Source organism: Notolepis coatsorum (genome assembly GCF_963971535.1).
Source record: "Notolepis coatsorum genome assembly, chromosome: 19".
Classification (NCBI taxonomy): domain Eukaryota; kingdom Metazoa; phylum Chordata; class Actinopteri; order Aulopiformes; family Paralepididae; genus Notolepis; species Notolepis coatsorum.
In genome coordinates this window covers 74,124,522-74,141,528 of record NC_140183.1, presented here as the reverse complement: position 1 = coordinate 74,141,528, position 17,007 = coordinate 74,124,522, and the positions used below count along the sequence as shown (strand labels likewise).

The 17,007-nt window shown below is 43.7% G+C and overlaps 1 protein-coding gene across 6 annotated transcripts in view; it reads right to left on the bottom strand.

The window, feature by feature from the left end:
* kif13a (kinesin family member 13A) overlaps positions 1-17,007 on the bottom strand; it is a 151,099-nt gene that overhangs the window by 79,843 nt on the left and 54,249 nt on the right. For all 6 annotated transcript variants that reach the window (XM_084336220.1, XM_084336222.1, XM_084336221.1 and 3 more), the window contains exons 5-11: positions 10,900-10,992; positions 9,978-10,158; positions 5,510-5,597; positions 4,224-4,358; positions 3,205-3,317; positions 2,140-2,251; positions 399-611 (exon numbers count right to left, since the gene is read on the bottom strand). In XM_084336220.1, the coding sequence (XP_084192346.1) occupies positions 399-611; positions 2,140-2,251; positions 3,205-3,317; positions 4,224-4,358; positions 5,510-5,597; positions 9,978-10,158; positions 10,900-10,992 (935 nt within the window). The remainder of the gene's footprint in view (positions 1-398; positions 612-2,139; positions 2,252-3,204; positions 3,318-4,223; positions 4,359-5,509; positions 5,598-9,977; positions 10,159-10,899; positions 10,993-17,007) is intronic.

Sequence of the window (17,007 nt, the reverse complement as noted above, 5' to 3'; positions counted from 1 at the left end):
TCGTCCGGTGCCGGGTCTAACAATACGCACGCCCTCGTCCAGGTCCCGGGTCTAACAATACGCACGCCCTCGTCCGGGTCTAACAATACGCACGTCCTCGTCCGGGTCTAACAATACGCACGCCCTCGTCCGGGTCTAACAATACGCACGCCCTCGTCCGGATCCCGGGTCTAACAATACGCGCGCCCTTGTCCGGTCCCGGGTCTAACAATACGCACGCCCTCGTCCGGGTCCCGGGTCTAACAATACGCGCGTTCTCGTCCGGGTCTAACAATACGCACGCCCTCGTCCGGGTCTAACAATACGCACGCCCTCGTCCGGGTCTAACAATACGCACGCCCTCGTCCGGTCCCGGGTCTAACAATACGCGCGCCCTCGTCCGGTCCCGGGTCTCTCACCTCCGCCTGAGAGAGCTGCACTCTGAGCTTGTCCACCTCCTCCCTCAGCTCCCTGATGATGCGAGCGTTGGGGTCCTCGTTCACCACGGCGTGGTTGACGATCCTCTTGGCCCGGTCGGCGTAACGCAGCGTGGACAGGGTCTCCTCGTAGTTGTCGGCCGACGGACTCACCGTGGCTATCATGGCCGTCTTGCTGTTACCGCCCAGGTTGTCCTGCGAGAGAAGATCAAGATTCAAGATTCAAGAGGTTTATTTGTCACATACATACCAAATCAAATCAAATCAAATCAAATTTATTTATAGGGCCCGACAACACACGTTAATGTCCCCATGGGCCGTACAGGTCTTCTTTAAACAAGTCAAGAAGAAAACATAACAATAAGTCAAGAACAGAACAAGAACACCATAAGGTCCAAACATTTTTAGATGAATGCAAATAAATGAAAGAATGCAAGCACTCCCAGACATACCCCACGCGAAGGTAAGGAAAAACTCACTAAAACCTAACAATAGGGAAAAAAGCTCCACAGGCAGTGTGGAGGAGAGAAACCTTAGAAGGGCCATTCAAGGGGGGATCTCCCTTCTTAGATGTTGGTGATAGTAGTGTTGCAGACTAACAGTTGGTAAGCATGCACTCATGTGTGTAGTGAAACACAGATGAGTGCATGCAATAGCAACTGTACATTTTGAAAAATTAAAGATAGAGCTAATAGCGATAGCAACTGAACATTTTGAAAGATTAAAGATAGAGCTGATAGCGAATCTATTTGAGGCACAGGGGCGGCGCAAAGAGGGTCACGTCCTCCCCGTCTTAGTCAAGGGACATTGAACACTCCGGTCGTTGCTCAGGGACAGCCGGAGACAGGGAGATACAGTGAAATGCGGGTGGCCATGCCCGCTTTGATTGTGCAATAATACTGAATAATAAAATAGACATAATAAACAGGTAATAAAATAGACATAAAATAGGCATGATAAAATAGACATGCTAAATTCCTGAGATGATGCAATACAATGTTAGCTACGAATTAAGGCACTGGGTCCTATGTACACTACTATACAATATACAGTTTTTACTCTATATCCTTATGCTATACTTGCTATTTCTAAACTATATCAGTTATTTCCTTAAACTGACATTTATTTTCCTCGTTCCTTTAAAGTGTCCTTTCCATTTTGTTTAAAGTGACCGTTTGTGTGTGAGCGAATGCAGAATGTGTGTTGTGTGTGTGTATGTGTGTGCTCATGTGTACTTGTGTGTGGAGAGTTCAGTGTTCACTGTTCAACGATATACTGTGCTACGATATACTGCCTGTTTTAGAGTAGATCCCGTATTGGTGCTTATGTGCAATAACTGCAATGCAAAACGTTTAAAGGTGCACTCTGTCGTTTTGATAGTGAATAGTTTCTAAGGTATATTTTCATATCTGAATAAACAACCTGTCCTCTGAGGGAAATTGGATCCTTGGAACACTGTTTTGAGGAAACAGTGCCTACAAATAATTTTGTTTTCGATTATAAAAAAAGTTCAGTAAATGTCTTTTGCAAACAAATCCCCCCTCCTCCGAAAATGCATAGTGCACATTTAAGACTGTTTTTAGGAACACAGTGCCTAAAGATTATTTTGTTTTCAATCATGAAAAAATTACAGTAAATGTCTTTCGCAAACAAATCCCCCTCCTCGGAAACTACATAGTGCACCTTTAACGAGTAAAGTTGACGTGTAGAGTACGGGTCAAACCTTGAGCAGCCAGGTGAGGACCGAGTCTCTGTAAGGCACAAACTTGCACTTCCCTTTCGCTGCAGACTGGTCGGCCAGAGCCGAGATGACACAGCCCAGGGTGGTTAGTGACCTACAAATGCACAGAACAATAGAATATTATGTGACCGACACAAACGACTGCCAGATGAACCATTACATTTATATACCATTCAGCTTTAGCCCCATCTGCCAATCAGCACATATGGTTCACATTACCCCTGACTGTTTTCCAGAGTGTAACTCTTTATGAAGTATTTTCGCTTTGTTTACTATAAATCTTTTATTTTTTCCGTTGTGGTGATAAACCATAGAAATATATAGAAGAAACCTCCACGTAAATTATCTCGCGGTCGCGCTAACAAGGAGGTCGCTCCTCAAGAAACGGCGTTATTCTCTCCCTCTCTACATGCACACGCTCCCTTGTTCATATTCAACACAGCGCCTTTCTTTCTTTTTATTTTGTCTTTCTATCATTTTCTCCCACACTAATTTAGTCGTTATGCCAATTCCCTTCCTGGATGTTGCTCGCATTGGCCTACTGTCAGTCTGGAGAGGGTGTAGACTGTCACATGCCTCCTCCGATACATGTGGAGTCGCCAGCCGCTTCTTTTCACCTGACAGCGAGGAGTTTCACTGGGGAAACGTAACGTGTGCAGAGGTTCACGCTATTTCCCCCAGATCCCCTCCCTGCTGAACAGGCGCCCTGACCGACCAGTCACTGTTCACTGTTCACTGTTCACTGTTCGCAACGACCAGGAATCGTACCCCACCGGCTTCCGACCCGCGAACACTGCCAATTGTGTTCGTAGGGACGACTGACCAAGCCGGAGGTACCGCTGACAGCTGGATTAGATCCTAGAGTCTCTGTGATGGTAGGAGAGTGCTTAGTCCTCTACGCTACCCAGCTGCACCCACTGCAGCCTTTCTGGTTCAGACGCACGCAATTGGTTGACAGTGAAGACTGACATATTCCTCTGAGCGGTATCGCTCTACCAGCACGGTCCTTCACTGAGCTACGAGGTGGAAGCAGAGGATAGTACCCACCTGTTGATGTTGCTGCCCTCTTTCAGTCTCTCTCCAGCGGCTCCGGTCTTGGACACGCGCTCACTCCCCGCCAGGTCCACCAGGCTCATCTTACTCACCTTCTCCCCAGAGTTCTGATGACACAGAAACACAGAGACACAGATAAACAAACATCCAATCTGCCTGCAGTGTTGCAGAAAATGTATTTTTCTGTGAAACACAGACCATAGAAGATTCTCTCTTCCTCTGGTCGTTCACACACACACACACACACACACACACACACACACACACACACACACACACACACACACACACACACACACACATACATGCACGCGTGCACACACACACAAATACACACACAAATACACACACACAAGCATGCACTGACACATAAATGGCACTCACTCACACAGGCACACAAACACACGCGTGCACGCACACACACACACACACACTAACACGCACGGAAATTAATATTACAATAATAGGAACTTAAGGAAGAATGATTTCAATGTCTAAATCAGGGGTCTCAAACTCACGGCCCGTGGGCCAATTGCGGCCCGCTGGATGATATTTTGCGGCCCCCTACTTGACATCAAAGTAAAAAAAAAATTAAATGTAATTTTTTTTTTTTTTTTTTTTTTTTAATTGTTGTGGGACTTGTACAGCACTTTGTTCAACTTTGTCAGTGCTGTAAAGTTTAAACCTTTTAAAATCTTAGACAAACAAAACACTTTGCTTTCATGAAATATTGTAAGCCGTCATTTGAGGCTTTATAAAAGCAGCACAATGAACACAAATATGTCAGTGCCGAGTCCGACCTCATCTTAAATAACAAACAGCATTGCTTGTTGTAGTTAAAAAAGAGAGGCAGAGTTGATTTTGCAAAAAATAAATAAAAATCATATATATAATATTTGATGCGGCCCAGCCTCACCCAGACTCTACCTCCAGCAGCCCCCGGGTAAATTGAGTTTGAGACCCCTAGTCTAAATGGACCATTCGGGAGAACAGTGAACAGCAGCAGAACTGACCCCGGATTTGAGGTCATAGAGCGTCTGCGTGACGATGATGCTGAAGACGGCGTGGGACCGACTGCTCTCCTCGTTCATGTTGGTGGCAGCGACCGTCCGAGACTTGTTCCCCTCCGACATCAGCACTTCAATGTCCTAAAGAGAGAGGGAGAGAGAGAGGGGGGGGGGGGAGAGAGGGGGGGGGGGAGAGAGAGGGGGGGAGGGAGAGAGAGATAGGGAAGAGAGAGAGAGCGAGAGAGAGAGAGAGGGAAGAGAGAGGGAGAGAGAGGGGGGGGAGAGAGGGGGGGAGGGAAAGAGAGAGGGGAGAGAGAGAGAGAAAGAGAGAGAGAGAGAGGGGGGAGAGAGAGAGGGAAGAGAGAGAGAGAGAGAGAGAGAGAAAGAGAGAGAGGGAGAGAAGGAGATAGGGAGAGAGAGAAGGAGAGAGAGAGGGGGGAGGGAAAGAGAGGAGAGAGAGCGAGAAGGAGAGAGAAGGAGAGGGGGAAAGTGAGAGGGAGAGAGAGAGCGGGGGAGAGAGGAGAGAGAAGGAGGGGGGGGAAGAGAGAGAACGAGAGAAATAATGAGAGAGAGGGGGGGGGGGGAGAGAAGGAGAGAGAGAGAGAGACCGGTATAGAGAGACAGAGAAAGATCAGAGGGATTAGGGCACTGTGTGTCTTATGAGTTATGATGAGTGGTGGACTAATGCATATTTGAGTGCGGCGGTCATAAGTTTGAGCAGCACGCGCACCTCCCTGGGAGCTAAACCTGCAAATGGGTCATTACTATAACAACGCAGGCCGTCATTCTTGGCACATGGCTGTGTGCCATCGTGTGACGCTAGCCCGGGCCGCAGCGGGGCAGTGGCTGAGTGTCTGGGAAGAACTCCACTGAACTGATATCAGGCGGGACGGAGCGGGGGGCCGAGCGGGGTGGAGATGTCCAAACTTAATTAAGGAAGGCCCTGCCAGGACTTGGCACGCCGACACGAAAAAACCCCATGACCGTATCAAAAGTGAACAGGAACACGTCGTGTGCCACTGGAGTTCCTGTGCTCGTAAGCGTTTCAAGGTTACGGGTGATTACATCATCTACATCAGTGACTTGATGACTGGGGGATATCTATAATTATATCGTTTTGCACGTCGCTATAAATCTTTGGCGAGTGTGTGTGTGTGTGTGTGTGTGTGTGTGTGTGTGTGTGTGTGTGTGTGTGTGTGTGTGTGTGTGTGTGAAAGTCGAGGCTCTGTGGCGATTGATATCGGGGCGGGGTTGGCATGACGACAGTGTGGCGATAGAAGGGTGAGACACACCTCGAAGCAGGTCACAGCCAGCTGAGACAGACCGTCGACATATGGACCCAGGACTTTGTGTTCCCGAACTTTAAGAGACTGCCGATTCCTAAAGAGAGGAATAAACAAAACACAAGAGGACAATTCTTTCATCGTGATATTTACCGGAGGGTACAGTTCTTTCATTGAGACGTTTACCGGGAGTGTACAGGAAGCATAACATTCATTCTTCAACGTTGCCCACCCTTCGTTTGACATTACTCCCTCTAGAAAGCCTCATCTCTTTCCTGTAACGCCATCACGCCTCCTCCCCTCTCCACTGCTGCCATGGCGATGAAAGCCCAGGAAAGGATTGGCCACTGCGAGCCTCTATTGTACCGACATACCTCTCCGCCAGTAACCGACCGCAGTTCTAACTGTGCCATCTTCAAAGGAGCTGAAATCACCTCCACAATCACAGAGCGAGGTTACTGCCCTCTGAGATGCAGCCGAACTTCAAGTAGTTCTTTCAAAGTACATATATTTTATATTGATATGTGTTTGTATGTCAAGAAATCAAATTCAAAGTGAAAGATGCAACAGCCCACATCAACCTGTAAAGCTGCCTCCTAGTTGTGAATATTTAGGACCATACCAAGTACAGTAGACTGAGGAGACTCAGAATATTGAGCAGTCCAAGTAGAGCTGGCTTGCTTCCCCACGTAGCAACACCCAGCCGTAAATCTAGTCCGTTGCCATCTTTGAGTGATTACACGATTGAGTGATTACAATGTCCACTTCCACTTCATGGGTGTAATAATGAGAGAAAAATCTAGTTTGCTTAAGTATTTGGGCTCAATTGTTGCTACACTGACATATACATTTAAGCAACTGTATGTGTTTGAATTATTATTATTATTATTATTATTATTATTATTATTATTATTATTATTATTATTATTATTATTATTATTATTATTATTATTATTATTATTATAATAATCAATTTATACCTACCTACTGCTTTCACTGTCTACCCATGTACTCTGTATGATAGCATGTACAACAGTGCTGTATATACCACATATTTACATTTATATATTTATATTACCGCATATATACCGATTTGTCTCAATATACCTGCATATAACTCCTTTATATACTTGCCTAACACATATATTCCAATCCTCACCTGTCTGTACTTTACTATATCTATATCTGTACATATCCTACTCTTACGAGTTACGCTGCTGGCCAGTAGTAGTTATACTGTCTCTATTTATATAATACAACTCTGTACATCAGTAGTACTCATTTGTATTGTATATTTTGTACCCAGTTTAATCACCTGTACATTGTATATTGCTGCTACATTTCCACTCTGATTGGATGCCAAACCTCTGTTCGTTGTACTGTACTTGTGCTGTATAATGACAACCCATTTGAATCTAATCTAATCTAATTATAGTGAATCAGGAGTTTTCCTTATTAAACCTTATTAAACCCGTCCAATCTTTCACCGTCAACTAAAGACACACTTCTTCAATAAATATCTGAAAAAAAAAATTTATTTAAATTTAAAATTTAAAAAGAACCTTACTGCCATGCACTTGTCCTAATATACTAACCTACACTGTAGCACTCAACACTTTGATGAACATTGTTACTCAGCTGATAGTTGTACCCTTCCTGCTGACTTGTCGTACAAAACTTGTAAGTCGCTTTGGATAAAACAAAGTGTCAGCTAAATGACAAAATGTAGGTAAATGTAAATGATATAAGACCACCACCACCACTCGAGTTAGGCACATTGTGGTGCAGAGGGTCAGCGAATCTGATCTCCAGTTGGCTGGTTGCCAGGCATTGGTGGTAAACCCTATAGATCAATGACAGTCATCTCAGCTCTGTCCAGGACTGCAGATCCACTGAGGGTTCACAGCTCCGGCTCAGTGTGCTTCTGTTAAAGGCAATCTACCCCCTGTGGCGGCAAACCACAGGACGCGTCCCCCGTGTGACGGATGAGACATAGCGTGGACTAGGTAGTGAACAGAGAGACAGACAGACAGACCCGTGGGGTTGATGCACTACATTCTGCAGGAGAGAAATCAATCAACGCGAATGACTAGGTAGTGAACAGAGAGACAGACAGACAGACAGACCCGTGGGGTTGATGCACTACATTCTGCAGGAGAGAAATCAATCAACGCGAATGACTAGGTAGTGAACAGAGAGACAGACAGACAGACCCGTGGGGTTGATGCACTACATTCTGCAGGAGAGAAATCAATCAACGCGAATGACTAGGTAGTGAACAGAGAGACAGACAGACAGACCCCGTGGGGTTGATGCACTACATTCTGCAGGAGAGAAATCAATCAACGCGAATGATACGGACTGAAATCAATCCGTAAAGCCCCGCGGTCACGGCAAGGTAAGGGGGCGGACGGAGACAGATCAGGCAGAGATTGTGGTGCCCGGTTACGTGAGCGAGAGGAAGTTGCCATGGAGGTGAATCTGGCTGCATCTTCAGACATCTGCAGCAACACAGAGCGGCCCACTGTTGTCCCTCTCTGGGGCTCCTCTCGCAGGCTGCACTGACTGGCTCTCCTGCTCTCTTGCTTCACTAACAGATGTCCCTGAAACACACTCTCTCACAGCTCGCCCTCCCCTGCAGATCCGTCTGCCAGACCGCATCAGACCACGGCGGCTGAGAATGCAGCAGTGTGGAGGGAGGGGATGATGATACCGAACACTGTTCCCCAGGAAATGACCGCGTTGAGCTTCCTCTCTTGACGCCCCCCCCACCCCCCCCCATCCCATTCAACCAGCGAGTCACAACGGAGCTAAATAAAGAGCTGAAAACCAATACAGTCGACTGAAAGGTCACCGCCCCGTGCTTCGGTTTGGGCCGTTATAGATCGGGTGCTTCGGACTCCAGAAAACACATGCATGCGGCAATGTTGCGGCATGTTCAGGTCAGATGAGGACACTGATAATTAGACCCATGTCGGAAGTGCAAATGGGCTATTGAAAGCACTGAGTGCATTTGTGTGCGTGTGTGTGTGTGTGTGTGTGTGTGTGTGTGTGTGTGTGTGTGTGTGTGTGTGTGTGTGTGTGTGCGTGCGTGTGTGTGTGTGTGTGTGTGTGTGTGTGTGTGTGTGTGTGTGTGTGTGTGTGTGTGTGTGTGTGTGCGTGTGCATGTGTGTGTGTGTTTGCGACAGCTCACACATTTCTCATTGGATTTGGCTCAAACTTGGTGGCGAGGTTGACAGCCACCCAAGGACCTGCGCAACTAAATCTATTTCAAATGGCTCAAATATTGACAACGCTGACCCAGGTGACAGTCTTAGCCACCAGTGGTCGGCATGGAAACGACCAGGACGGTGAAGGACAACGTGTCCCCACCGAGAGACGCTAGATGGAGACACCAGGTAGGTCTACATTACGACAAGTCTCCTCTGTCCGTCTACTTGGGGTCTTCCTAAATGTTTGTGACTGAAGGGGGGTAGGTTTAGGTCACTGGTCAACGTGTGCATCAGCACGAGTTTCAGCGCCAGTCTGGTTCTTGCAATACCTTGAGTAAAGTCACGTTTATTTGAATAGGCCATTGTGCCTCACAGGAAACAACACCCCCTGACTTGGAGCCTCAGTGAGAACAAGAAACGACTCCCACGATGCCTCTGCTGCATCATCACACGACGTAGAACAGACAGAAGAACGCCCTGGGTTTTGTTAGCCTGTGAGACCATAACAACCAGGGCCGGGTATCGCCACTATCGCTCTATTGATTTGATTTCAATTTGATGCAGTTCGATATCGATTCAATTAGGCGTGATGGCGCTGGTTTCAGTCATTTGGTGAACTGAGTCTTCCGTAGTATAGTTCAACCAGAAGTCAGCGCAAAGGCTTCTGGGTAGTGTAGAGGGTCTAAGCACTCGCCCTACCACCCGGGTTCAATTCCTAGTAGCGGTACCTTCCGGCTCTGTCAGACGTTCCAGTGAACACAACCGGCAGTGTTTGCGGGTGGGAAGCCGGTGGGGTATTAGTCCTGGTCGGTGCAACAGCGACTCCCTACCTACCTACTGTTCGGCAGGTAGCGGATCTGGGGGGAGATAGCGTGAACCTCCGCTCGCGCTACGTTCTCCCAGTGAAACTCCTAGCTGTCAGGTGCAAAGAAGCAGCAGGTGGCTCCACATGTATCGAGGAGGAAACATGCGGTCGTCTACACACCCTCCCCAGACAGACAGAGAAGGACACACATGGGGAATTGGCATAACAACTAAATTGGGGAGAAAATGGGAGAAAAAAACACACAAAAAAAGAACGGAAGGCCAAAAGAGTCATCTGCAGGAAACTAAATAACGTTTGACAATAATCTTCACACATCCATTGAAAATAGTCATAGATTAAAAGGGTAAATCTTGATATGATTCAACGATTCTACTGTATAGAAAACGAATCCCCCCCCCCCCCCAATTTGTATTTCCCTCCCTAATAACACCAGACTCACCCTTTGGGATCCAGCAGGTCCCGGACCTTCTCGTTGTAGATCTCCATGTAAGACACCTCCACCTTGAAGGAGTGGGCCTCGCTGTCCTCCCGGTGGATCCTCTCGAACAGGGAGCAGCACAGCCGGGGGATCAGACCCGGCTGCTCCAAGTTCCCCATCATAGAGAAGGACTTGCCTGAACCTGGAGGAACATCACCATGGAGTTAGAAAACATATATTCTATTGTCATTATTGTTGTTGTGATTATTGTTATGGTTTGGTGAGGTCTTGTTTATTATTATTACAGTATTGTGTTTGTTTTGTGTATAAAATGAAAAAAAGAAATACAAATATTTGATAAAAAAAAAAAAAAAGGAAAAAAGGAAATGTGCAGCCAATGTCAAAGTGCTGACGAAGTGCCTGTTGCAGGGATAGCTCGAGACTGAGAGGTTGGAATGAGTAAACTACTTTCAGGTGCCAATATGCATAAAACATTGCCTTATGGTTGACATTATCAAACAGGTCCAGTGAAACATCATCGCCCTGAGAAAGATAACAGGGCTCATTCTGTTCCCAGTGCTCGCTATAGGTGTGTCGCTCCCCTGCCCTGGGTTGTCCTCCAGGATGGGAAGTGGGGGAAACAAGAGCTCATTTAAATTTAATCTAGGGCGAGGAAGGATATGACTTGAGTGATTTAACAGCAGGATCAGAAATGCGGAGTCTTCCTGTTCTGCCGGCTTAATGCGCTCCCATGGAACAACTGAAGCAGACCACGGGGCCCGCACGACTGACTCACTTCAAATAGAGAAAATGACGTAGCTCCGGATCATTAATAATTGTGTATAAAGCGTGCGTGATCTAATGGATTCGACAAAGGGATTCAACAAAATCACATCAGAATAAAAGGCAGATTAGAGCAGATTTCCTCTGGATTTTCGGTTACCTGTTTGTCCATAAGCAAATATGCAGGCATTATATCCTTGAAATGCATTTTCAAGTATTCCCTCACCAAGGCACTTGAACACGACCTCTTGACCTGCAAAACAAAGGATTGGTTACCATGAAGATTATGGTAAAACACGCAGATGAATGCATCTTATTCATCGGATACATTCATTCATATAAATGCTATTGGCTGTCCAGCTAGTCTTTCCTCAAATAGTACAGAGAGAATCGCATGGGAAAACATAATGACATAGCTTTCGCCTCCAAAGTAATGTAACATAACATAATGTAATGTAATGTAACATTATGTAATGTAATGTAATGTAACACAATGTAACATTATGTAATGTAACTAGGGCTGTCAAAGTTAATGCTTTCATTTTGGAGATTAATTAAAATTATTTAAAGCGTTAAATTTTTTTTAATCTAGATTAATCTATAGAGTGAAAAATTGTCAACGTTCTGAACTTTCAGCAGTATCTTTGCTTGTTCTTTTTTTGCATTGACTCATGCACCTTTTTGAAAATCATCTGACATGAAGATGGAACACATTTTTGTTGTTAATATGATTTATATTACTGGTAGTTCATACAAGACATTATCGTCCTCTAAGCCAATCTGCACTTTAACATAGGCCTGGGTTGTTTTTATTTCTGTTAGCACCGCGAAAGAGGTCTTTAAAGCTGCGTCAATGTTGATGGTTTTGTTGAACATTTGTATTTCACAGGAGAAACTGTATTCAAAGATCAAAGAAAGCTATTAAAATAGTCTTTGAATCTAAATATACTTTCTTTGTGTTGATTCTACATTAATTCCATGATTTTACTCAAGTAAATATCTGTTACAAGCTTCGGTCTTAACTCATTCAGAGCCACGCCCATATGACCAAATTAGGTCTAGCGTGCCAGCACTGAAGTCAATGGGAGGACGGGGATATTTGCGAACACTTAAACTATATCTTAAATTATGGCTATGGGTCTAATACACCCGTCGCTTATCAATGACTTGCTTGCAGTCAACATGTACGAAACGGATTGTTTTTTCATCAGTACATTTCCGTTTTATACCGTTTTGAATACGAGTATAGTTTTGGAGATTTCTAGTAATTCCAGAGAAATCCGCGATAATAGCCGTTTAGTGGAATACACAAAACCTGTTGTAATTTTTCGGCTGATTTATGGATCGTTTTCAAATAAACGCTAGATTATCGATAGTATATGTGTCCTTATGCACGCTAGAGAAGCAGGCTGAAAAATCGATTATCGGGTGCCTTGGTCAGCGCTAACGGCATGCACACACACACACACACACACACACACACACACACACACACACGCTCCGATGGTGGAGAAAGGAACATCTGATTAACCCAAGACTGGTAAAATAGAGTCCTTACCTCACATCAGATGTTCTGCAAAAAGATGAATCCAATTCCTGATCGCCATTCCAAATATTGATCGCGTTTATTGATCTAACGTTATAGTCCAAATATAATAAAAGAAATAACGATTAAAACCCGAGTATACTCGTGATTGGCACGGAACGCATGGCGAGTTAACCCGACTATACTCGTGGTTGGCACGGAATGGGTTAAGTAGAAAATGTTTATTAATCGTGATTAATTTATTGATAAATTAATCTAGATTAATCTAGATTAAATACAGAAAATTGTGCGATTAATTAGTAATTTTTTTTAATCTATTGACAGCACTAAATGTAACGTAACGTAATGTAACACAATGTAACATTATGTAATTAGTAGTAATTAGTGCTGTCAATTGATTAAAATATTTAATCTGATTAATCACATGATTGTCCATAGTTAACTCGCGATTAATCGCAAATTAATAGCATTAAAAATATATATTGTATCTACCTTAAACGGATCTTTTTCAAGTTCCAAGTTTTAATACTCTTATCAACATGAGAGTCAACAAATGCTTGCTTTATGCAGCCATTTAACACAAAAGGATGACCCTCATGCATTACAAATCTGCATCAAATTCAAAACAGTGTGATGCACAAAATAACTTAAGAAAATAATCATTTAGAAACAATGAATAAAGTGTGCATGAAATAATAGGGGAAAGAAAACGTTAGGATGAACGCTATGATGAATTGAAAATGGGGGACCCTGATGTAAACAAGACGAAAGTCTTTCTCTGGTCTGCATCCCCTTAACAATTGGCTGTACTGTACCCATTCTGCAATCTGTTAATAATCAATCAGTTTTCAATCAATCAATCAAAAGGAACTTGTTACATTCACCCACACAAGGGCTGAGAACTCACACCCCGCCCCCCCTCTCTCTCACCCACACACACTCTCCCAGCTCTTTCTCTCTTGCCCCTTCCTCATCTCTCTCTCTCTCTCTCTCTCTCTCTCTCTCTCTCTCTCTCACACACACACACACACACACACACACACACACACACACACACACACACACACACACACACACACACACACACACACACACACACACACACACTTTGAGTCAGAAACAAACATAGTATCAATGAGAGTATCAATAATACACCTGAGTGATTTTTTTTTTCATGAGTTAAAAATACGTTAATACCGCGTTAACTTTGACAGCCTTAAACGTAATGTAACATAACATAATGTACCACAATGTAATGTAATGTAACATTATGTAATGTGACGTAATGTAACACAATGTAACATTATGTAATGTAACTAAGGCTGTCAAAGTTAACACGGTATTAACGCGTTATCGCCCGATTCTATTAACGCCACTATTTTTTTAAACTCACGATTAACTTTATAATTTTTTCTTTTCTTTTTTACTTAAAAAAAAATTCTAGACTTCACTCAGGTGTATTATTGATGCTCTCATTGATACTATGTTTGTTTCTGAAGTGTGTGTGTGTGTGTGTGTGTGTGTGTGTGTGTGTGTGTGTGTGTGTGTGTGTGTGTGTGTGTGTGTGTGTGTGTGTGTGTGTGTGTGTGTGTGTGTGTGTGTGTGTGAGATATATATAGAGAGAGAGGGGGGTGAGAGAGATGAGGAAGGGGCAAGAGAGAAAGAGAGCTGGGAGAATGTGTAAGAGAGAGAGGGGGCGTGTGTGATTACTCAGCCCTTGTGTGGGTGAATGTAACAAGTTCCTAACGTTTTCTTTCCCCTATTATTTCATGCACACTTTATTCATTGTTTTAAATTATTATTTTCTTTTAAGTTATTTTGTGCATCACTCTGTTTTGAATTTGTGTTAAATGGCTGCATAAAGCAAGCATTTGTTGACTCTCATGTTGATAAGAGTATTAAAACTTGGAACTTGAAAAAGATCTGTTTAACTCTTTCAGTGCCACTCACGAGATTTCTCGTGTTTTTTTATAGGTGGTTGCTAGCCACTCACGAGATTTCTCGGATTTTTTTTTTTTTTTTTTTTTTTTGCGATCTGAAAAATTATTGCATCACCCGAGCCTACCCGAGTATTGCCGAGCTGCGCCGGTGATCACTGTGGAAAAAAGCGCCCCCTGTCGTCTCCCCGATGACATAAGTGATTTTGGAATGGACTCAATGAAAATGAATGGGGAAAAAAATCCGGTACTCCACATTTTCCAGTTCACTGATCCAGCCGGGGTTACTAGAGTTCATTCTGGAGCCTCAGATCTCCGCGGATCATGGAGAACCACTGTGTCGCGTTGGATCCATACACGTATCGATTTTTTCGAATGGTGATCAGGAATTGGAATATACCAGTTGGATACCATCTGATGTCAGGTAAGGACTCTATGTTATCAGTGGTAGGATAATCAGAGTAATTTTGATGAAGTTATAAGCTGTTTTGTGAAATCTCTTCTTTCGTTTCCACTGTAAAAGTCCGAGAGGAAATCAACAAGGCGATTGTCCGTGCGCGGCCGTAATGTGCGTGCGTGCACGTATAATATTGATCATCTAGCGTTTATTTGAAAACGATTCATAAAAAGGCCGACGAATATCAACGTTGTGGAATATTCCACTAAAAGACGATTTTCATAGAATGCTCCAGAATGAGTTGTTTTTTATATCAAAACGGGGGCTTTTCTAACTGCTCTGAAACGGCAACGACGCGATAAAAAAACAATCTGCCTTCACAGCACTGTCTGGAACATAGTCTTTGATAATGCGATGGGCAGATTAGACACATAGCCATAATTTAAAACATAGATTAGGCGATATTAACGTTAACATTGGCGCGGATGGTGGCATTCAAGCGGTAAAATGGAAAACCAGGCATGGCATTTAAAGAGTTAAGGTAGATAAAAAAAAAATTAAAAAAATTTGATTAATTTGCGGTTAATCGCGAGTTAACTATGGACAATCATGCGATTAATCGCGATTAAACATTTTAATCGATTGACAGCACTAAATGTAACGTAATGTAACATAGTGTAATGTCACGCTATGTATCATAACGTAAAGGTAATGTCCTTCATCTACTTTAAAGACCATCTCTTCATCTCCTCTCTTCATCTCCTCTCTCCCTCTCTAAATTGAAATGGACAAAAAACAACTAAAACAAAACTAAACTAAAAAAGCTGATTCATGAAGGTGGCAGATTCCTGTCTGCTCGTGTGGAAACAGGCTGGGGCCATGTAGAGAAATCTTGTGTCGCCTGTTGTCATGCTCCTGGTGAATGGGGCAGCTGTTTAATGAGCTAAATAAAGCTGTCGCCTGGGCCCTTCACTGGACACTGGCGCTGGGCGGCTTCAGACGAGCCCTACACTGGACACTGGGCGCTTCAGCGTGAAGCACACACACACACACACACACACACACACACACACACACACACACACACACACACACACACGTGCGCGCTCGCGCGTACGCACATACACACACAAGCCTTTCATTTCCATCTAAAAATGGGAGGGATATGATACAATGCAACAGAGACACCCGACAATGACTATGTAAATGCAGCCTGTACTACTGGTCCTAATAACCCCTGTTATATGGAAGAGGACTGAGGCGAGGGAAGCTTTCCTGAGCATGACTCATTAGTGAGCTGAAGTGTGACTGAAGACACTGTATTCACCAGTGGAGTGTGAGGAAGGGACATACGACGCGGGACTGCATGCGTCCACAGCAAGACATGTAAATGTGATGATGTGTAAAATAGGGCTGACCTTCGAATTTTCTTTTGGAATTCGAAGCTTCGGGGCCGAGATTCGATTTTAATTAGAAGCTTCGAGATAAATAATTTTTTTTTAAAGATATATATATTTTTTTGTTGTTGTTGTTGTGGGACTTGTACAGCACTTTGTTCAACTTTGTCAGTGCTGTAAAGTTTAAACCTTTTAAAATCTTAGACAAACGAAACACTTTGCTTTCATAAAATATTGTAAGCCGTCATTTGAGGCTTTATAAAAGTAGCACAATGAACACAAATCTGTCAGTGCCGAGTCCGACCTCATCTTAAATAACAAACAGCATTGCTTGTTGTAGTTAACAAAGAGAGGCAGAGTTGATTTTGCACACAATATATATATATAGATTTTTAAATAGATTTTTATAATTTTTTTTATATATTCTAATTTTATTTTCATATTCGAATCCCATGCCCATCGAACGAAGCTTCGAAGCTTCGAAGTATTTAAGACAGCCCTACTGTCAAATGAAGTATGCCACTGACATTCGTTGGTTTTGCATTGCATATATATACACAATGTGTACTGTTAGTCTAACATGCATCATGCGGAACCACTTTCTCCATCTCCATCACCCCCCAAACATTGTTTTATTATCTGCGACCAGCAGCTCTATAACTCAACAAGTGTCCTCACCATCTAGCGGCCCCATTTCTTACCCCGGGAGGCTAAAGATTGGCATGTGGAGGTCAAGAGTTACTTAAAAATGCTAATACATTTCCATGGCTTTGCATAATGTTAAACATACATTTCCATGAAGGATGGGCTTTTACCGCCGCGCTCCTAAAGCACTGTAGCATAGATCTCTGCTGGCTGGTTCAACACCAGAGATGTGTGTTTTTTTTTATTTTTAATTTTTTTTTATCTTTTTCCCCCTCCATTTTCCTCCGATTTTCTCCCATCCCGTCGTATGCCAATTCCCAGTCCCCTTCCTGGTCGCTGCGCACTT